The sequence below is a fragment of the Eleutherodactylus coqui genome, chromosome 11 (assembly GCF_035609145.1).
Source record: "Eleutherodactylus coqui strain aEleCoq1 chromosome 11, aEleCoq1.hap1, whole genome shotgun sequence".
NCBI classification, from domain to species: Eukaryota; Metazoa; Chordata; class Amphibia; order Anura; family Eleutherodactylidae; genus Eleutherodactylus; species Eleutherodactylus coqui.
In genome coordinates, this window is record NC_089847.1 from 74,942,306 (window position 1) to 74,965,249 (window position 22,944).

The 22,944-nt window shown below is 48.4% G+C and overlaps 1 protein-coding gene across 2 annotated transcripts in view; it reads left to right on the forward strand.

The window, feature by feature from the left end:
* The window catches only part of LOC136581938 (C-signal-like), an 80,542-nt gene extending 60,173 nt beyond the window's left edge, over positions 1 to 20,369 (forward strand). For both annotated transcript variants that reach the window (XM_066582630.1, XM_066582632.1), the window contains exon 6: positions 19,997 to 20,369. In XM_066582630.1, coding sequence (XP_066438727.1) covers positions 19,997 to 20,110 — 114 coding nt within the window. In that variant the 3' untranslated portion in view covers positions 20,111 to 20,369. The remainder of the gene's footprint in view (positions 1 to 19,996) is intronic.
* The last annotated feature ends 2,575 nt before the right edge of the window (positions 20,370 to 22,944 follow it).

Here is a 22,944-nt window from a genome sequence, read left to right on the forward strand (position 1 = left end):
ACCAAGGGAACTGTGTTAGAGTTGGGCTCCTGGCCCAGGACACACCTGGGAAGGGAATAGCAATAACTTCCGTGCAACGCAACTGTAAGTGAGGTCGACCTCCAAATTACATTGTAGGTGTGCCACCATTAGGGACACAATTAGAACTCAACAGGCCTGTTGGCTAAAAAATACTTTGACTAGCTAACTGACATTGCTCACAGTCTCAGGCTTCATTCCCATGAGCGCATATATGCCACGTTTTCACACCTGGGCACATATACGGTACCCATGTGAAGCATTGGTTCTCAATGCATTCGTTCACATGGGCTGAAAGATGGAACATAAGCGGCCGAAATACGTCCGGCATATATGCAGTGGCAAAAAAAGATAGTTTTGAAACTATCTTTTGACCAATATACGCTGACAGGCTTATAGATTCCTATGGGAGCAGGGAAAGAGAAAGGAGGGGGAAGCATTTTTGCAATGTCCAATGCTGCGAAAAGCTTACAGGTGCCTCTACATAGGCACTGGAAGGCATCCCGAGGATTTTGGCAGAGCGAGGGCTTTCCCAGGTGCAAAGTATTTTTTCGCTAAAAACGATGCTCGTAGTCATGTGAATGCACAAGAAAATGCTGTCCGTGATGGCAGAAAAACGCCCATTCGGGCGCTTATATGGAGCAGGCGTGAAAACGTAAAAACGCCGTATATCCACTCGTTGCAAACAATGGTTCAGACAGCGCCAAATGGATATAAAGTGGGTTCCCCAATGTGCTTCTCTCTAATCCTCCTTGTAGGAGGAGAGCTGCAATAACAATAAAAAAGGGGGGACTCTCACCAGGAGAGTGTACCCCCAAGGAAGAAACAAAGAATAGGTTTTAAGTAAAAACAGTTATGCGCTCGTGGAAAGAGCAAAATGGGGGTAAGTCAAATGTAAATGCTGTCCCTCCCGCAAGAAACGGAAAGCATAAATAAAAGTATAAAATGGCACTTACTCCGAAGGAGGGGGGTGTATAAAACAAGAAGCCCCCTCCTCTGTGTGCCGACTCCTCAAGGTTCTCTCTGTCGTCAATGGAAGTCGCAGGAACCAAGTTGATTAATCCAGTTTTAATATAATAAAAACAGGTTTACAGAAAGGCAACGCGTTTCGGTGCAATATGCACCTTTTTCAAGCCTATTAAAACATATACTGACAGCCAGATTAACTCACATTTATATATGTCAGGATAACATTTTACTTCTGTGTGCAGCGCCATATTCTGGGTGGAGCTACGTAATCCGGAGGGGAGGAGTCTGTGATGATAGGTAGGTTTGTACCACGTGTTCCGTTGGGTGATGTGGCCGTATAGGCCGGAAGTGTTACGTGGCGTTTGTGTGCTTCTAACTTTCATTTTCGTGTGGCGTGGTCACGTGAATCCGGCGTGCCACGTCAACACGAAGGGATTACAGTCAAGGGACTTGGTGACGCGATCACGCTGTTAGTGCATGTCGCGTCGTTCTGAAGGAATCTATGTAGAGATGGCGCCGGCACGTCTGATGTACGTGCCCCATCATCACGGAGGGTCCTTGGTCCTGTGACCTGATGACGCAACCACGCTGTCAGAGCGTGCTGCGTCATTCTCAAAGGACCTGTATGTCGATGTTGCCGGCACGTCAAGCGAACGCGCCGCGCGTGATGGGAGCCATGTGATTGGAGGTTGCAGTTACGCAATCTCGGCGTCATGCGTTACTATGGTAAGCAGTACGTGGGTTACTTCCCCTGCCTGTTACGTCCCCTACACGTCACATGAATGTTAAATGTGCTCATATTGTTAATGCATTATCTGTCAATAAGCAGCCTGGGTAGTAAACATGTATAACAAATGTGTTTACAATAAATATGTATAACAATAAATATAAAAATGTATAACAGATATTTTTACCATGAATACGTATCATATACAAACAAAACGCATGGTAATTTAGATGAAAGAATACATCAGTGAAGCTGTATCATTCTTGTTCAAATTAATGCATTAAAGGAAAACAAAAAATCTGAAGAAAGCCACGTTTTTGTTGTCACATTCATAAAACCAATCACTATACACCTATACTACTGCCACTCCTATTTATCTACGAACAATTACGTACGATAAGATGTAATCAGATAAACGACACACACCTGATGATTATATGCGTTTTTAATGACCGATAAGTCTCTATTTATTTACGGAGTAGTATAGGTGTATAGTGATTGGTTTTATGAATGTGACAACAAAAACGTGGCTTTCTTCAGATTTTTTGTTTTCCTTTAATGCATTAATTTGAACAAGAATGATACAGCTTCAGTGATGTATTCTTTCATCTAAATTACCATGCGTTTTGTTTGTATATGATACGTATTCATGGTAAAAATATCTGTTATACATTTTTATATTTATTGTTATACATATTTATTGTAAACACATTTGTTATACATGTTTACTACCCAGGCTGCTTATTGACAGATAATGCATTAACAATATGAGCACATTTAACATTCATGTGACGTGTAGGGGACGTAACAGGCAGGGGAAGTAACCCACGTACTGCTTACCATAGTAACGCATGACGCCGAGATTGCGTAACTGCAACCTCCAATCACATGGCTCCCATCACGCGCGGCGCGTTCGCTTGACGTGCCGGCAACATCGACATACAGGTCCTTTGAGAATGACGCAGCACGCTCTGACAGCGTGGTTGCGTCATCAGGTCACAGGACCAAGGACCCTCCGTGATGATGGGGCACGTACATCAGACGTGCCGGCGCCATCTCTACATAGATTCCTTCAGAACGACGCGACACGCACTAGCAGCGTGATCGCGTCACCAAGTCCCTTGACTGTAATCCCTTCGTGTTGACGTGGCACGCCGGATTCACGTGACCACGCCACACGAAAATGAAAGTTAGAAGCACACAAACGCCACGTAACACTTCCGGCCTATACGGCCACATCACCCAACGGAACACGTGGTACAAACCTACCTATCATCACAGACTCCTCCCCTCCGGATTACGTAGCTCCACCCAGAATATGGCGCTGCACACAGAAGTAAAATGTTATCCTGACATATATAAATGTGAGTTAATCTGGCTGTCAGTATATGTTTTAATAGGCTTGAAAAAGGTGCATATTGCACCGAAACGCGTTGCCTTTCTGTAAACCTGTTTTTATTATATTAAAACTGGATTAATCAACTTGGTTCCTGCGACTTCCATTGACGACAGAGAGAACCTTGAGGAGTCGGCACACAGAGGAGGGGGCTTCTTGTTTTATACACCCCCCTCCTTCGGAGTAAGTGCCATTTTATACTTTTATTTATGCTTTCCGTTTCTTGCGGGAGGGACAGCATTTACATTTGACTTACCCCCATTTTGCTCTTTCCACGAGCGCATAACTGTTTTTACTTAAAACCTATTCTTTGTATATCCACTCGTGGGAAAGAGCCCTCAGGCTGAGACAACAATTAGTATGCATTAGTGCCCATTAGTAGCTTATGCAAAATGATCGCTCAAACTGTCAATCAGAGTATCTTTTGAACAAATTTTGAGCGATCATATTTGCGTGTAAGTAGGGCTTTATCCCTTTGAAGACAAACTGTGTGTTACAGGATTTTCTTTTCTGTTTAACAGGACTGATTTTTGTACTGCACTATCGATCCTGTTTTTCCCTGAATCATTTCATATTGTGTACAAAGTATTGTTAATCCTAGGATCTAATTAGCTTAGGTATCGTCCACTCATTCCACAGTAAAGCCCCATTTACATGGCACGACAGTCGGGCAGACTATGCCCAACCCTTGTCGCTGCATGTACTCGCTCTCGTGCTGTGGCACAGGAGCGAGTATCGTTGGCTCACAGCAAGGCAGCTCGAGGAGATTTCACTCCTCGCTCTCCCCTCTGCCCCACTCCATTCACTTTAACAGCACTCGTTCAGTACTGAACAGCTTCTGTTTACATTGAATGATCATCATTAGAGATGAGCGAGCACCAAAATGCTCGGGTGCTCGTTACTCGAGATGAACTTTTCGCGATGCTCGAGGGTTCGTTTCCACTAACGAACCCCATTGAAGTCAATGGGCAACTCGAGCATTTTTGTATATCGCCGATGCTCGCTAAGGTTTTCATTTGTGAAAATCTGGGCAATTCAAGAAAGTGATGGGAACGACACAGAAACGGATAGGGCAGGCGAGGGGCTACATGTTGGGCTGCATCTCAAGTTCCCAGGTCCCACTATTAAGCCACAATAGCGGCAAGAGTGGGCCCCCCTCCCAACAATTTTAACTTCTGAAAAACCCTCATTAGCAAGGCATACCTTAGCTAAGCACCACACTACCTCCAACAAAGCACAATCACTGCCTGCATGACACTCCGCTGCCACTTCTCCTGGGTTAACATGCTGCCCAACCCCTCCCCCCCCCCCTGCACGACCCAGTGTCCACAGCGCACACCAAGGTGTCCCTGCGCAGCCTTCAGCTGCACTCATGCCACACGCTGGCCTCATAGCCACACCACCCTCATGTCTATTTATAAGTGCGTCTGCCATGAGGAGGAACCGGAGACACACACTGCAGAGGGTTGGCACAGCCAGGCAGCGACCCTCTTTAAAAGGGGTGGGGTGATAGCCCACAATGCTATACAGAAGCAATGAGAAATCCAATCCTGTGCCACCTCCATGAGGAGCTGCACACGTGGGCATAGCAATGGGGAACCCATGTGCCACACACTATTCATTCTGTCAAGGTGACTGCATGCCCCAGTCAGACCGGGGTTTTTTATAAATAGTCACAGGCAGGTACAACTCCGCAATGGGAATTCCGTGTGCACCCACAGCATGGGTGGCTCCCTAACGTCCGATTAAATGCAGGTGGTCTTCGGCCCACACTGCATGCCCCAGTCTGACTGGGGTTTTTAATACATAGACACTGGCAGGTACAACTCCATAATGTGAAGTCCCTGTGGACCCACGGCATGGGTGGCTCCCTGGAACCCACCGGTGGTACATAAATATATCCCATTGCATTGCCCATCACAGCTGAGGTAACGTCAGGTTTAATGCAGGTGGGCTTCGCCCCACACTGCATGCCCCAGTCAGACTGGGGTTCTTTAGAAGTAGACACATGCAGTTACAACTCCGTGTGGACCGACAGCATGGGTGGGTCCCAGGAAGCCACTGGCGGTACATAAATATATCCCATTGCATTGCCCATCACAGCTGAGGTAACGACCGATTAAATGCAGGTGGTCTTCGGCCCACACTGCATGCCCCAGTCTGACCGGGGTTTTTAATACATAGACACTGGCAGGTACAACTCCCTAATGTGAAGACCCTGTGGACCCACGGCGTGGGTGGCTCCCTGGAACCCACCGGTGGTACATAAATATATCCCATTGCATTGCCCATCATAGCTGAGGTAACGTCAGGTTTAATGCAGGTGGGCTTCGGCATGGGTGGCTCCCTGGAACCCACCGGCGGTACATAAATATATCCCATTGCATTGCCCATCACAGCTGAGGTAACGTCAGGTTTAATGCAGGTGGGCTTCGGCCCACACTGCATGCCCCAGTTAGACTGGGGTTCTTTAGAAGTAGACACATGCAGTTACAACTCCGTGTGGACCGACAGCATGGGTGGGTTCCAGGAAGCCACCGGCGGTACATAAATATATCCCATTGCATTGCCCATCACAGCTGAGGTAACGTCCGATTAAATGCAGGTGGTCTTCGGCCCACACTGCATGCCCCAGTCTGACTGGGGTTTTTAATACATAGACACTGGCAAGTACAACTCCCTAATGTGAAGTCCCTGTGGACCCACGGCATGCGTGGCTCCCTGGAACCCACCGGCGGTACATAAATATATCCCATTGCATTGCCCATCACAGCTGAGGTAACGTCAGGTTTAATGCAGGTGGGCTTCGGCCCACACTGCATGCCCCAGACTGGGGTTCTTTATAAGTAGACACAGGCAGTCACAACTCCGTGTGGACCGACAGCATGGGTGGGTCCCAGGAAGCCACCGGCGGTACATAAATATATCCCATTGCAGTGCCCTGGACAGCAAAGCTAACATCACATTAAATGCAGGTGGGCTTCGGCGGTACATTAATGTATCCCATTGCAGTGCCCTGCTCAGCAGAGCTAACGTCAGATACAATACAGGTGTGCTTCGGCCCTCAGTGCATGCCCCAGTCAGAGTGGTAATATGTACCTTAAAGGGGTTGAAACGCGCCGAAACTGGTTTTGTTTTTTTTCAACAGCCCCCCCGTTCGGCGCGAGACAAACCCAATGCAGGGACCTAAAAAAAAATCCGCACAGCGCTTACCTGAATCCCCGCGCTCCTGTGACCTCTTACTTACCGGTTGAAGATGGCCGCCGGGATCTTCTTCCTCGGTGGACCGCAGCTCTTCTGTGCGGTCCATTGCCGATTCCAGCCTCCTGATTGGCTGGAATCGGCACGTGACGGGGCGGAGATACACGGAGCCGCTCTCCGGCACGAGCGGCCCCATTCAGAAAAGAAGAAGACCCGGACTGCGCGAGCGCGTCTAATCTAGCGATTAGACGCTGAAAATTAGACGGCACCATGGAGACGAGGACGCCAGCAACGGAACAGGTAAGTGAATAACTTCTAATAACTTCTGTATGGCTCATAATTAATGCACAATGTACATTACAAAGTGCATTAATATGGCCATACAGAAGTGTATAGACCCACTTGCTTTCGCGGGACAACCCCTTTAACAGTAACCGCGTTGGTGGGAATGTGGTGGCGACTGCGGACCTAGTAGCGCGGTTTTATTTAGTTGGTTTTCAGAATGCGGCCAGGATTAAGTGGGCCATGGTGGGGGGGCTCTCTTGTTGTGTCGGTAAAGGTGAAATTCTTGGACTGCCACCAGACGGACCTATGCAAAGGTATTTGCCAAGAATGTTTTCATTGTTGGAGGAGGAGGGGGATGTTTTTGAGGCACTATGTGTCCTCTCCACGTGTCCATGGTTATATGCACCTTAACAGTAACTGCGTTGGTGGGAAATGGCCTCGCCACCATCATGTCTTTGGGAAGCCTCCGTTTCCACACCCCAGTGACATAGCATTAGCAGCGTAATAGGTAGAGCCCAGAATTAGTAACATTTCAGCGGTAGCATTAGAGACAGGCCCCAGTAACATATCACTAGCAGCAGTATAGGGGGAGCACAGTATTAGTTCCATTTCAGTAGTAGTAGCAGTCCAGACAGGCCCCAGTAACAATTCCGAAGCAGCAGTATAGGGGGAGCACAGTATTAGTTCCATTTCAGTAGTAGTAGCAGTCTAGACAGGCCCCAGTAACATATCACTAGCAGCAGTATAGGGGGAGCACAGTATTAGTTCCATTTCAGTAGTAGTAGCAGTCAAGACAGGCCCCAGTAACAATTCCGAAGCAGCAGTATAGGGGGAGCACAGTATTAGTTCCATTTCAGTAGTAGTAGCAGTCAAGACAGGCCACAGTAACATTCCCGTTGCAGCAGTTTAGGGAGATAACAGTCTCTTGCACATTTCAGTAGTTGCAGTATAGACAAGGCCCCAGTTACATTTATGTAGCAAAAGTGTAGGCCAACCCCACACACCTTGCTGTACCATGAGTGTAGGCGAAGCCCATAAAAATTACTAGGATTACACTGTAGGCGAGGGCCCCAAAATACTGGTGTACCAACAGTACTAATGTACCTCAGAAAAATTGCCCATGCCCAACCAAGAGGGCAGGTGAAACCCATTAATCGCTTTGGTTAATGTGGCTTAATTTGTACCTAGGCCTGGAGGCAGCCCAGTTAAAATAAAAATTGGTTCAGGTGAAAGTTTCAACGCTTTAATTGGGAATTGAAACGTATAAACATTGTTTACTAAAGTCAAATGACTGAGCCTTGTGGGCCTAAGAAAAATTGCCCGTTCGGCGTGATTACGTGAGGTTTCAGGAGGAGGAGCAGGAGGAGGAGGATGAATATAATACACAGATTGATGAAGCTAAAAGGTCCCTGTTTTTGATGGTGATAGAGAACGATGCTTCCATCCGCTGGTGCAGCCTTCGTATTGTTTAGGTACCGCTGCTGTCCGCTGGTGGAGAAGAGAAGTCTGGGGAAATCCAGGCTTTGTTCATCTTTATTAGTGTAAGCCTGTCGGCACTGTCGGTTGACAGGCGGGTACGCTTATCCGTGATGATTCCCCCAGCCGCACTAAACACCCCCTCTGACAAGACGCTAGCCGCAGGACAAGCAAGCACCTCCAGGGCATACAGCGCGAGTTCAAGCCATGTGTCCAGCTTCGACACCCAGTAGTTGTAGGGGGCAGAGGCGTCACGGAGGATGGTCGTGCGATCGGCTACGTACTCCCTCACCATCCTTTTACAGTGCTCCCGCCGACTCAGCCTTGACTGGGGAGCGGTGACACAGTCTTGCTGGGGAGCCATAAAGCTGGCAAAGGCCTTGGAGAGTGTTCCCCTGCCTGCGCTGTACATGCTGCCTGATCTCCGCGCCTCCCCTGCTACCTGGCCCTCGGAACTGTGCCTTCTGCCACTAGCGCTGTCGGATGGGAATTTTACCATCAGTTTGTCCGCCAGGGTCCTGTGGTATAGCATCACTCTCGAACCCCTTTCCTCTTCGGGTATGAGAGTGAAAAGGTTCTCCTTATACCGTGGGTCGAGCAGTGTGTACACCCAGTAATCCATAGTGGCCAGAATGCGTGTAACGCGAGGGTCACGAGAAAGGCATCCTAACATGAAGTGCGCCATGTGTGCCAGGGTATCTGTACGCAACACATTGCTGTCCTCACTAGGAAGATCACTTTCAGGATCCTTCTCCTCCTCCTCAGGCCATACACGCTGAAAGGATGACAGGCAAGCAGCATGGGTACCCTCAGCAGTGGGCCAAGCTGTCTCTTCCCCCTCCTCCTCATGCTCCTCGCCCTCCTCCTCATCCTCCTCCAAAACACGCTGAGATATAGACATGAGGGTGCTCTGACTATCCAGCGACATACTGTCTTCCCCCACCTCCGTTTCCGAGCGCAAAGCGTCTGCCTTTATGCTTTGCAGGGAACTTCTCAAGAGGCATAGCAGAGGAATGGTGATGCTAATGATTGCAGCATCACCGCTCAGCATCTGGGTAGACTCCTCAAAGTTTCCAAGGACCTGGCAGATGTCTGCCAACCAGGCCCACTCTTCTGTAAAGAATTGAGGAGGCTGACTCCCACTATGCCGCCCATGTTGGAGTTGGTATTCCACTATAGCTCTACGCTGCTCATAGAGCCTGGCCAACATGTGGAGTGTAGAGTTCCACCGAGTGGGCACGTCGCACAGCAGTCGGTGCACTGGCAGATTAAACCAATGTTGCAGGGTCCGCAGAGTGGCAGTGTCCTTCTTGGACTAGCGGAAATGTGCGCTGAGCCGGCGCACCTTTCCGAGCAGGTCTGACAAGCGTGGGTAGCTTTTCAGAAACCACTGAACCACCAAATTAAAGACGTGGGCCAGGCATGGCACGTGCGTGAGGCTGCTGAGCTGCAGAGCCGCCACCAGGTTACGGCCGTTGTCACACACGACCATGCCCGGTTGGAGGCTCAGCGGCGAAAGCCAGCGGTCGGTCTGCTCTGTCAGACCCTGCAGCAGTTCATGGGCCATGTGCCTCTTCTCTCCTAAGCTGAGTAGTTTCAGCACGGCCTGCTGGCGCTTGCCCACTGCTGTGCTGCCACCCCGCGCGACACCGACTGGTGGTGACGTGCTGCTGCTGACACATCTTGATTGCGAGACAGAGGTTGCGTAGGAGGAGGAGGAGGAGGGTGGTTTAGTGGAGGAAGCATACACCGCTGCAGATACCAGCACCGAGCTGGGGCCCGCAATTCTGGGGGTGGGTAGGACGTGAGCGTTCCCCGGCTCTGACTCGGTCCGAGCCTCCACTAAATTCACCCAATGTGCCGTCAGGGAGATATAGTGGCCCTGCCCGCCTGTGCTTGTCCACGTGTCCATTGTTAAGTGGACCTTGGCAGTAACCGCGTTGGTGAGGGCGCGTACAATGTTGCGGGAGACGTGGTCGTGCAGGGCTGGGACGGCACATCGGGAAAAGTAGTGGCGACTGGGAACCGAGTAGCGCGGGGCCGCCGCCGCCATCATGTTTTTGAAAGCCTCCGTTTCCACAACCCTATACGGCAGCATCTCCAGGCTGATCAATTTGGCTATGTGCACGTTTAACGCTTTAGCGTGTGGCTGCGTGGCGGCGTACTTGCGCTTGCGCTCAAACAGTTGCGCTAGCGACGGCTGGACACTGCACTGAGAGACATTGCTGGATGGGGCCGAGGACAGCGGAGGTGAGCGTGTGGGTGCAGGCCGGGAGACGGTAGTGCCTGTGTCCTGAGATGGGAGTTGGATCTCAGTGGCAGGTTGGGGCACAGGGGGAGAGGCAGCGGTGCAAACCGGAGGTGGTGAACGGCCTTCGTCCCAGCTTGTGGGGTGCTTGGCCATCATATGCCTGCGCATGCTGGTGGTGGTGAGGCTGGTGGTGGTGGCTCCCCGGCAGATCTTGGCGCGACAAACCTTGCTCACCACAGTTCGTCGGTCGTCTGCACTCTCAGTGAAAAACTGCCAGACCTTTGAGCACCTCGGCCTCTGCAGGGTGGCATGGTGCGAGGGGGCGCTTTGGGAAACAGTTGGTGGATTATTCGGTCTGGCCCTGTCTCTACCCCTGGCCACCGCATTGCCTCTTCCAACCTGCCCTGCTGCTGCACTTGCCTCCCCCTCTGAAGACCTGTCCTCAGTAGGCTTAGCAAACCAGGTGGGGTCAGTCACCTCATCGTCCAGCTGCTCTTCCTCCGAATCCTCTGTGCACTCCTCCCTCGGACTTACTGCAATTACTACTACCTGAGTGATAGACAACTGTGTCTCATCGTCATTGTCCTCCTCACCCACTGAAAGCTCTTGAGACAGTTGCCAGAAGTCCCCAGCCTCATCCCCTGGACCCCGGGAACTTTCCAAAGGTTGGGCATCGGTCACGACAAACTCCTGCGGTGGGAGAGGAACCATTGCTGCCCATTCTGGGCAGGGGCCCGAGAATAGTTCCTGGGAGTCTGCCTGCTCCTCAGAATGTGTCATTGTAATGGAGTGAGGAGGCTGGGAGGAAGGAGGAGCAGCAGCCAGAGGATTCAGAGTTGCAGCAGTGGACGGCGTAGAAGTCTGTGTGGTCGATAGATTGCTGGATGCACTTTCTGCCATCCATGAGAGGACGTGCTCACACTGCTCATTTTCTAATAAAGGTCTACCGCGTGGACCCATTAATTGTGAGATGAATCTGGGGACCCCTGAAATTTGCCTCTCTCCTAATCCCGCAGCAGTTGGCTGCGATACACCTGGATCAGGAGCTCGGCCTGTGACCACACCCTGACTTGGGCCTCCGCGTCCATGTCCTCTAGGCCTACCCCTACCCCTCAGCATGGTGTATTACGAGTAGAGCAGAAACAGAACGCTGTAATTAAATGTGCTGCTTATTGGCCTGTGGTTGGAGGCTGACTTCACTTACGGAACGCACAGCAGAGCCAGGAAAGAATTTTGCGCACGCCTGCACTGTGACGTAGGTGCGTATAACTCAGCTAGTGGAATTCACAGCGCAGAAGCAGTCAAGTGGCCAAAGGCCACTCGTAGGCCCTAAGTATTTAGCTTCTATTTTTTTAAATGCAGAGCTGGTACAGCAGACAGATACTGTAGGCAGCGTATATTATGTATACTGTTTCCCTCTGGCGGGATGACGGCTGTGATGTAATGGAGACAGCAGAGCCAGCAAACAATTTTGCGCACGCCTGCACTGTGACGTAGGTGCGTATGACTCAGCTACTGGAATTCACAGCGCAGAAGCAGTCAAGTGGCCAAAGGCCACTAGTAGGCCCTAAGTATTTAGCTGCAATTTTTTTTAATGCAGAGCTGGTACAGCAGACAGATACTGTAGGCAGCGTATATTATATATACTGTTTCCCTCTGGCGGGATGACGGCGGTGATGTAACAGAGACAGCAGAGCCAGCAAAAAATTTTGCGCACGCCTGCACTGTGACGTAGGTGCGTATGACTCAGCTGGTGGAATTCACAGCGCAGAAGCAGTCAAGTGGCCAAAGGCCACTAGTAAGCCCTAAGTATTTAGCTTCTATTTTTTTAAATGCAGAGCTGGTACAGCAGACAGATACTGTAGGCAGCGTATATTATGTATACTGTTTCCCTCTGGCGGGATGATGGCGGTGATGTAACGGAGACAGCAGAGCCAGCAAACAATTTTGCGCACGCCTGCACTGTGACGTAGGTGCGTATGACTCAGCTGGTGGAATTCACAGCGCAGAAGCAGTCAAGTGGCCAAAGGCCACTAGTAAGCCCTAAGTATTTAGCTTCTATTTTTTTAAATGCAGAGCTGGTACAGCAGACAGATACTGTAGGCAGCGTATATTATGTATACTGTTTCCCTCTGGCGGGATGATGGCGGTGATGTAACGGAGACAGCAGAGCCAGCAAACAATTTTGCGCACGCCTGCACTGTGACGTAGGTGCGTATGACTCAGTTAGTGGAATTCACAGCGCAGAAGCAGTCAAGCCTGCTGTAACGCTTAGCTGCGTATTAATTAGGACTACTACCCCCAGCAGACACGCAGTACACTGAAGACGGTCACAGGCAGCCCAAATATACTATTTTTCCCCAAATTTTGAAAAAGCACACTGCCTATATAGCCTGTATATCTCTTTCCCTGTACCACTGTCCCTGCCTCACCAGTACTGGCCCTATACTCTGTACAATGACTGCATACTGAGGACGCAATGCTCTGCACGCCCGATATACAACAAAAAAAATGTGCAACACTGCTCACAGCAGCCTCAACAGTACTGCACACGGTCAGATGTGGTCCTAAGAAGGAAGGTTGGGGTTCTTGAAGCCTAATATAACTCCTAACGCTCTCCCTATAGCAGCAGCAGCATCAGCAGCACTGTCCCTGATCTCTGTCAGAATGCATCTGTGGCGAGCCGCGAGCTGGGCAGATTTTAATACTCGGGTGTCATCTGATCTCCTCAGCCACTCACTGCAGGGGGGTGGGATAGGGCTGGAATGTCACAGGAGGAAGTTGTAATGCCTTCCATGTCTTTCTATTGGCCAGAAAAGCGCGCTAATGTCTCAGAGACGAAAGTGAAAGTAACTCGAACATCGCGTGGTGCTCGTCTCGAGTAACGAGCATCTCGAACACCCTAATACTCGAACGAGCATCAAGCTCGGACGAGTGCGCTCGCTCATCTCTAATCATCATTCAGAATTTTAGGCTGCATCAAATGTATCGCGAACAGTGGCGTACAGGACCCCAGAGCATCGTTCAGGGCATTTAAAGGGTTAATAGCACTGATCAGCCACGCGGCTGATTGCAGCTATTGTCCACGGGTGTCATCTATAATAAACAGCTGACACCCGTGCTGTATGAAGAGAGGTTTCCTTGCGATCTCACTTCATACATACCCCAAAGCTGCAGGACGTAAATGTACACCCTGGAGTGTTAAGGGGCTAATATATTTTTTTCACTGAATTTTTTTGTGTTTTCTTTTTTTTTTTTTAATTTGGGGGTAAAAAGCTATAGTTAAATTTATAGTTGTTCATTTTTAAAATGAGTACATTTACACTAAAATAAAACACAGGTATTGGTTCCTCATTTTGTTTTAGACATTTTGATACATCCTTTGTTTAGTTTTGCATTACATGGGGAATGACTGTGATTGGTTCTTCGAGCGCTGCAGTGATTGGCTAAGCCACGGCGCTCGAGAAGCAATCAAAGCTAGCGCTTCCTGGAGGTGGGGTTTTTGAAACTCCTGACTAGGAAACACTGGCTGAAGACAGCAAATAAGTGCCGGAGTTCAGTGGAGTGGACAGTGCCTGTTAGGTGATGTATTGTATTGTTTTTTTTAATGCAGCCAGGACTAATTTTTGGGGTAGGGTTTATATTTCAAGCCCTCCCACAAATCCTGGTAGAAGAGCGCTACAAAGTCGTGCAACTTTGTAGCGCCACAAAATCAAGATATCGCCGCATGAAAATACAGCAATATCGCACAGAGCACGGCTGCGATATCGTGGCCGCCCGTGTGAAAGAGGCCTAAAGGAGATGCGGGAGAGGAGGTGAACAAAGCTAATCGGGGACTGGGAGATTATTTCCTGCAGGTGTTGTCAATTTTCTCTTTGAAATATGTGACTAGGTCTTCAACACTGAGTCATAGGCAGCTGCACTTTAGGGATAAGGAGGGAGTCAAAAGTGTCAAAGAGTTGTTTTAGACTATTGAATAATGAAGCGTTGAGAGAGGTGAAGTAGGCGTTTATGCATAGGTATACATATAGGGCTTGCTGGGGTCGCCATTGCGACCCAGCCCCTGAGCCCCCGGGGGCCCAGGGGGCCTTCCTTTCACACACTGACCGCATTACTTTCACTAATGTCTCTGCGCGGGCCGGCAGCTTCTTCTGCACATCGGCGCTTCCTCCCAGACCTCTGCTCAGACTCCTCCCCTCTGATGATCACAGTGCAGAACCAGATAAGGGAGGAGTCTCAGAGGAGGTCTGAAAGGAAGCGCCGGTGTGCAGGAGAAGCTGCCGGCCCACGCAGAGACATTAGTGAAAGTAACTGTGGTCAGTGAGCGGGACCTATGTGATGGGGGGGACCCTGTGTGATGGAGGGGGAAGAGAACGGGGGGGAGGGGACCCTGTGTGATGGAGAGGGGAGAGAACAGGGGGGGGGCCCAGTGTAATGGAGGGGGGAGAGAATGAGGAGGGGGACCCTGTGTGATGGGGGGAGAATGAGGGGGCTCCCTGTGTCATGGGGGGAGGGGGGAGAGAACGAGGAGGGGACCCTGTGTGATGGAGGGGGGAGAGAACGAGGGGGATCCTGTGTTATGAGAGGGGGGAGGCAACGGGGGGGACCCTGTGGGATGGAGGGGGGAGAGAACGAGGGAGACCCTGTGTAATGGGGGGAGAGAACGAGGGGGATCCTGTGTGATGAAGGGAAGGGGAGAACGAGCGGGACTCTGTGTGATGGGGGATGGGGGAAGAGAGGGACCCTGTGTGATGGGGGGGAACAAGGGGGATCCTGTGTGATGGGGGGGGGAGAACGAGGGGGACCCTGTGTGATGGGGAGAACGAGGGGGATCCTGTGTGATGGGGTGGGGAGAACGAGGAGGATCCTGTGTGATCGGGGGGGAGAACGAGGGGGATCTTGTGTGATGGGAGGGGAAAGAGGGACACCGTCTCTGATGGGGGGGAGAACGAGGGGAATCCTGTGTGATGGGGAGTAGGAGGAAGGAGAACGAAGGGCATCCTGTGTGATGGGGAGTGGAGGGGAAACAAGGGGCATTCTGTGTGATGGGGAGTGGGGGAGGGGGGGATGAGGGGCGTTCTGTGTGATGGGGAGTGGTTGGGGGGGACGAGGGATGTTCTGTGTGATGGAGAGTGGGAGGGAATGAGGGGTGTTGCGTGTGATGTTGTAAATATTGTTATTATGATATCTCCAATGTATGTGTGTGTGTGTGTATATATATATATATATATATACATATATATATATATATAAATATTTTTTTCTTTCTTGGGGATGCAAAGCGTGCCTTGAGGCTTGTGTTCTGGATGTTTTAAAACTCTGCTAAAACCCCTGATTACTAATGATTAGAGTTGAGCAAACGTACTCTTCTGAGCTTGATGCTCGTTCGAGTATTAGCATACTCGATGGTGCTCGCTATTCGAGTGAGCATCACGCCGTGTTTGACCCCGCCCTAGTTTTTTGCCCCTCCCCACTGTAACGTGTCAGTTTTGGCCCCTCCCCGCTGCGATGCTGCGCACGTCAACGGCAATTTTTTTGGGTGGCTTGGAGGGAGAGAGAGAGAAGGGGAGAGAGAGAGAGAGAGAGGGGGGGAGAGAACACACACGAACCAAAAAGAAGCTCGGTACCCGGCGGGTCTCATACAAAAAATGCTCGAGTCTCCTATTGTAGTCAATATGGTTCGTTACTTGAGTAGAGCTCAGGAATTTTACGAAAAGCTCGACTCGAATAACGAGGACCCGAGCATTTGGGTGCTCACTCATATCTACTAATGATCCAATGATGGATCATTTAAAAAAAACAGTAATGTAGCTAAAAGTGATGTACAAGGAGTAGCTGTAAAATGGAGTGGGGGTTGGAGGGGTCTGTAAGGGGGCCCCAGGCTAAACTTTTGCACCCAAGCCCATGAGCCTCTAGCTACGCCCCTGTATGTCTGGCATTGTGAACAGCAAGTTGTAAGTTCTAAGCATGACTTGTAGTGGAGGAAATCTGCAATCGTTCGTGATTTTCTCCACAGGCATTCAGCACACCTACGGAACCACTTAATAAATGTGTTTGAGGCCTGTGTCAGTGTTGTCTCATTGCGCACTGGGAGGATCTTTCTTATTCCCTCTGTACCAAGACCGGCCCTAGTACCTTCATGAAGTGGTTTCATGATCTACCCCAAATCCTATATTAATAAATAGTCCCCATAATGATGTAAAGCACATAAGTTTTGGGTGAGTGACCAATCCTTACTAATTGTAGTAAATAAATGTTTATTGTTTACACACACTTTAGGATCCTATCTTCAGATTTCTGTTAAGTGTAGTCCACAGCACTATTTGTTCTTCTAAAATGAAATCTCCGAAACCTGTGAGTTTTGGATATTTTTTTTATGCAATGTTAAATACTCTTGTATAAAGACAAAAGAGGTGAAAAATTATATTTTCATTAGGTTTTTCAGGTTCATTTGTGCTTAGTACATTATGGTATTTTTCTTTAGTTGTATGTCTGATAGATTGGCCTGTGTTCTCTGAAAGCTTGCAATTATAATTTTTCTAGTTAGTCAATAAAGTTATCTCTTCTATAAGGCTGCCTGCAGACGACCAGGTCGGATCTCGCTGCGAGAATTCTCGAAGCGGGATGCGGACCTGTGCCCCTGCAGAAGCCTGTGGCTCACCCACTCCTGGCGTCTCTGCTATGCGCTGGCTGCTGGCCAGCCAGCGCATGCACAGAGCGGAGCCAGCCCGTCACCACTGACATTTCTGTGCGGGCCTCTGGGAGACCCGCACAGAAATAGAACACGCTGCGATTTGTTTTCACGGGGACAAATCGCGTCTGTGTGCATAGTATTGTGTTTTGCAATCCAATCCTATGCAAGCAGGCACTGGCGGAATTTCTGCAGGAAATCCCGCTGCAGAATTTCCGTCCGTGTGCAGGGGGCCTAATAGTTTTGTGGTTTTTATACAAGAGTATTTATAACATCACACAGATTTTTCTGGTTAACATGTGTGCAAGTGTACCAAGAAGAATTGATGCAGTTTTAAAGGCAAAGGTGATTACACCAAATATTGAATTGATTTAGACCAGGCTGACATGGCTGTAAGCGTAAATTGCTGCATAATTTTTACCACTGTGGCTCCAGCAGTGACCTGGCCTATGGCCATTTATGGCCCCGATATTGTACTGTGCATAACAACATATCTCACACACGCTGTCATGCACAGTCTTCCTGGATTTTTTTTCATGCAAATTTCATGCACCATCACTTCGTAATGGGGCGTATATACGCTCCCCATACGCAATGTAATTGCGTTGGGTGGTATTGATTACGCGCCCATAGAGAACAATGGTTTCTCTCGTGTGTAATGCATGCCAAGATAGAACATGTTGCGTTCTTTTTTGTGCTTGCATATTACGCAATTCCTACACGCAAATGGAGTGGAACTGCGTAAGGCAAACTATTTGATTGCCTATGAATTACTACGTATCACTCGCACGTGCATCACATGCATAATACGCTGTAATCTTGTGTGAGCCCGTCGTTAGATTGATTTTAGATGTACCTTATGTTCATTCACTTGTATTCGCATTTTGTTAAGTGACAAAAATAAGCTATTCATAATTCTACCTTTGAAAGCATTCCTACCTTGCAACATTGCAAACAGAATATATATAGCAGCAGCAGCCCCAGTTATGGTGAAATATATAACATTTCTCACTGTAACAGGGGCTGCTATGAAGTATAACTGTTCCCCAGCCTCAGGTTATATTGGCCCTGTTGAAGTGTTTATTATCACTTTGTTACTTTCAGGGCTAACCCAGCACAAGCCTTCTACTACTGGCATCCTGGTGATCACATGACCATCAGGACCAACAGTGTTATTGCAGCGCCCAAGGCCTAGGAGAGGTTTAGCAGCGAGGGAAAATTTAAGGTGGTAGTCACAGTGGCTCTGCTGCTCCTCTAAGAAAAGGTGTTAGATAGGGTCTGAAAATGGTACTACTGCAGTTGCAAATATATTGGCAGTTCTTATTGTTTGCTGCCTGCGGAGTCGGGCAAAGTAAGATGCTGTTTACTGTGACGCCAGCTCGTGTACGGGTAGGGACCCATTCCAAGCAAAATAATGAAATATAAAACGGTGGGAAGGACTCCAGGAAGCAGACTTGGATTATGAAAACAATTGAACACTTTATTAAGAGAGAATGTTATTTTCTTAGTAGCACTTACACCATTTGAAATTACGTTGGATTAAAGTAGATCATGAAAGACATTATTAGAACACCGTTTACTTAGTATTTAGAATTTATGTTTGAGGTTCCCTTGTCCCTGTCCATGTGCATCATTTACTATAGATTTAGTTACCTGGTTTGGACTAATAAGGGTTAATTCGTTTAACTAATTACTAGTTTGCTTCTTTACACTGACTCTAACTTCTGTTTCTTCTCACCGAACGTTTCCCTTGTTCTCTTTCTCTCCTCTACTAACACTCCTGAAGTACTCACACTTTGGTTGTTCTCCTTCCCACCGCACTGGCTTCCGAGTTAAGATGGCCTCCTTGTTTCTCCCTGGTCTCTATCTCAAGCTCCCCTGCACTAGACTCTCAGCATGGACTTGAAAGGCTAAGTGACAATGTTTTGCTAGTCCCTCCCTAATCTCTATCTCAGGCTCCCCTGCACTAAACTGTCTAACTCCGCCCACTCTCTACCTTTCTACACAACCAACCCTAGGCTAGGGGAAATCTGACTATCTAATCCCTGAGCTGTGATTGACAAGTATGAGAGCAGGTTAGAGTGTATTTTGCAAAGTCATGAAGGGTTAGATTGCATGAACACATAAGTTTAATTTATTATTGACCACTTAAAAGTACATACCCACTTGATTGCATAAAGTGACTTGCAAATTGCTGTAGTATCCACTCTGGGTCACTACATTATCAGTGCACTATGTATGTGAGAACAAAGACGACAGAAATGGTGTAAAGTATTTCTGTTTTCTGTCTAGGAAAACAGTCAGGAAGCCACCATTTGGCAGCCGACTAAATGGTGTGTTTTTTAAGGACCTGGAGTCCATTAAAAAAAAGGATTTGTATATACAGTAGTTGATCCTGAAACAGTTAATTAAAAAAAATCCTAGAAAAGGTTCCAAAAACATTTTCTAATGGTAGGCTCTGTCCAGATTAGAGGTTTTTGCAATCATTTAATATGTGTTGCATTTTTCACAATTGAAACTAATGATAAATTATTGCTATTTTTGAGAAAGCGGTGTCCCCGCTTGTCTTTTGCATCCAGCTGTTCCCCGCTTGCAGCGCCCAGCTGTTATACAGCCGGGCGCTCCGAGCGGGGTATGGAGAACAAAGCTGGACTACTCTGTTCGTTATACCCAGCCTGTCATCAGCGAGCAGGATACAGCTGAAACAATAGTATCAGCTGTATCCCGCTGTGAATCCCTGATAACTGATCACTGATCTTTCACCATGCCTAACGAAAACTGCACGATGTCAGTGCAGTTAGACATAACAATTATCAGTCAAAAGACAGCTTTGAGCGATTTTTGAGCGAAAATCGTTGTGTCCAAAAGGGCCTTTAGGTAATTACTAATGAGAGTGAACACATTGTATGTGCTGATTTTTGTAAAGTGACTAAGTTAGAATTAAAAATTGTAATATTATTAATTATATATGTACTTTTATAGGCTACCTTGACAACTGATGAAAGCGCAACTGGAATTATGGAAGTTCTTAGTTCTCTCTCTGAGAAACATAATGGTATTTTGGTGAACTGGGAAGGAAGTGTAATTCCCTGGTGACAGTCAAGATTCAATGGCCATCAGCCCATGAGTTCTCTATAAGGAATAACATTTAAAAATAAGACAGTGGTGTGGTATCACCACCAACATAACTACCATGTTGTAAGAGCATTATACGCCTGTATACTAATGTTTATTCTAAGGAAATTGGGTTATTTTTGTCTTTAGAAATCTATATACAAGTCTGTATAGATGGTTGTATTAGCAGTATACTTCTCTAATACAACTCTAAATAAAATTAGTAATATATAATATCATGGTTTTGATGTGAAGTTCCTCCATCTGGTTTTGCACAATTTTGGATAAGAATGGTACTGCAGGTCACTGCATTAGGATTATACCCAGTGGTGTACATAGAAGAGAGGAGCCCCCAAAATTGGCCCCTTATTAAAGTGCAGAGTTTTGGAATCCCAGGACAGAAGGTCTTGGTGGTTGTTTTTCTCCTCCATGATCCCTTTCCATGATCCTTGGGTCGGTTTTTGTTTTATAGCAATGCAGTTTCTCTGGAGAGATGGGAGTCCTCACTGGTCTAGTCAAAAATTAAGAACAAAAGGGTAGAAACAAATATCATTACCGGTTACCGATTCTATACAGTATACTACTGGTGTACACAGACTATTTGTTTTTGGCTGAAAGCATTTGCATAATAGGCCCAAGTGTGTGTCCTGTTGATCCACACTTTATAACAAGACTGTACACATTTTACACTGTCTACTTTTTGCTAAAGCATACGTAAAATACCCTTAGTGTGTGTCCTCTCGATCTGCACTAAATAACAAGACTGTACACATTTTATGCTGTCTATTTTTGGCTTAAAGCGTACATAAAATACCCTTAGTGTGTATCCTGTCCATCCGCACTATATAACAAGACTGTACTCATTTTTCACTGTCTATTTTTTGCTATAGTGTATGCAAATACCTTAGTGTGTGTCCTGTCGATCCACACTATATAACAAGACTGTACACATTTTACACTGTCTATTTTTGGCTTAAAGCATACACAAAATACCTTGCAGTTTGTGTAGCATTTTGATGCAGTGCATTATACAACATGATCAACACTAGGGGTAAGGTTTGAGGACGAGGATGTGGGCATTCAAATGAGGGGGTGGGCAGAGGCCGAGGTCCTTGGTGGGGTGAAACAGTGCCTGCTGCTGCGGGAGAAGTAGAACGCTGCATGTCTACGCTCCATAGCTTTATCTCACAATTTGCAGGTCCGCGTGATACACCATTATTAAAACTACAGCAGTGTGATCAGGTGATGACGTGGATAGCGGATAACACGTCCAGTAATTTATCCACCACCCAGTCTTCTACGCAGTCCACCCACACTAGCCAAGGGACTGGACCTGTGAATCCTCATGCTGATCCTTCTTCCTCCCAGCCTAGTCACTCCAGGAAAAGGAGAGATTCAGAACAGGCATATTCACAGGAACTGTTCTCAGGTCCCTTCCCTGAGTCGCAAACAACGGTTCATGAGCCACCTGAGGAGTTTGTCGTGACCAATGCCCAAAATTTGGACCTTTCACAGTCTCAGGGTTATGAAGGTGGGGACTTCCAAGTAGTGTCTCAAGAAGTATTTGTTGATGATGAAGATGAGACACAGTTGTCTGTCAGTGAGGTTGTTGTTAGGGCAGTAAGTCTGAGGGATGAGCAGACTGAGGATTCAGAGGAAGAGCTGGTGGATGATGAGGTGACTGACCCGACCTGGGTTGGTAAGCCTACTGAAGACAGCACTTCAGAGTGGGAGGCAAGTGCAGCACCAGAACAGGTTGGAAGAGGCAGTGGGGTGGCCAGAGGGAGAAGCAGGGCCAGAGCAAATAATCCCTCAACTGTTCCCCACAGCACCTCCTCGCGGCAAGCTCCCATGCAGAGGGCTAGGTGTTCGAAGGTCTGGAGGTTTTTTAATGAGAGCGCGGACGACAGATGAGGTGGAACAAAGGCCATTCACCACCTGTGGGACACACCACTGCCTCTTCCTGTGTCACATGCTGGCACTGAGATGCAATTCCTCTCCCAGGATGCAGGCACGAGCGTCTCCCACCCTGCACCCACCCCTTCACCTGCACGGTCCTCCACTGCCTCCACCAATGTGTCCCAGTGCAGCGTTCAGCTGTCTATAACATAAACATTAGAGCGCAAGCGCAAATATGCAGCCACCCACCTGCATGCATAAACGCTAAATGTGCATATCTCCAAACTGCTGAGCCTGGAGATGCTGCAATATAGGCTGGTAGAAACTGAAGCTTTCCGCAACCTCATGGTGGCCATCCCTTGCTACTCGGTCCCCAGTCCCCACTATTTTTCCCGCTGTGTCGTCCCCGCCCTACACCAGCACGTGTCACGGAATATCAACCGTGCCCTCACCAACGCGGTTACTGGGAAGGTCCACTTAACCACAGACACGTGGACAAGTGCTGGCAGGCAGGGACACTACATCTCCCTGACGGCACATTGGGTTAACCTGGTGGAGGCTGGGACCAAGTCTGACCCTGGGTCCGTTCATGTGCTACGCACACCAAGGATTGCGGGTCCTACCTCGGTCATGGTTTCTCCAGCTTATTATGCCACCTCCTACACCCCCCCCCCCCCCCCCACCTCTCAATTACCAGCTGTGAGCATGTCACCTTCAGTCGGTAGCTCGAGGCACTGCACCACTGCCGTGGGGAAGCGTCAACAGGCCATGCTGAAACTCCCGAGCTTAGGTGACAAGACGTATACTGCCAAAGAGATGTTACAGGGTTTGACGGAGCAGACAGATCTGTGGCTTTCGCCGCTGAACCTCCAACCAGGTATGGTCGTGTGTGACGATGGGTGTAACCCGGTGGTGGC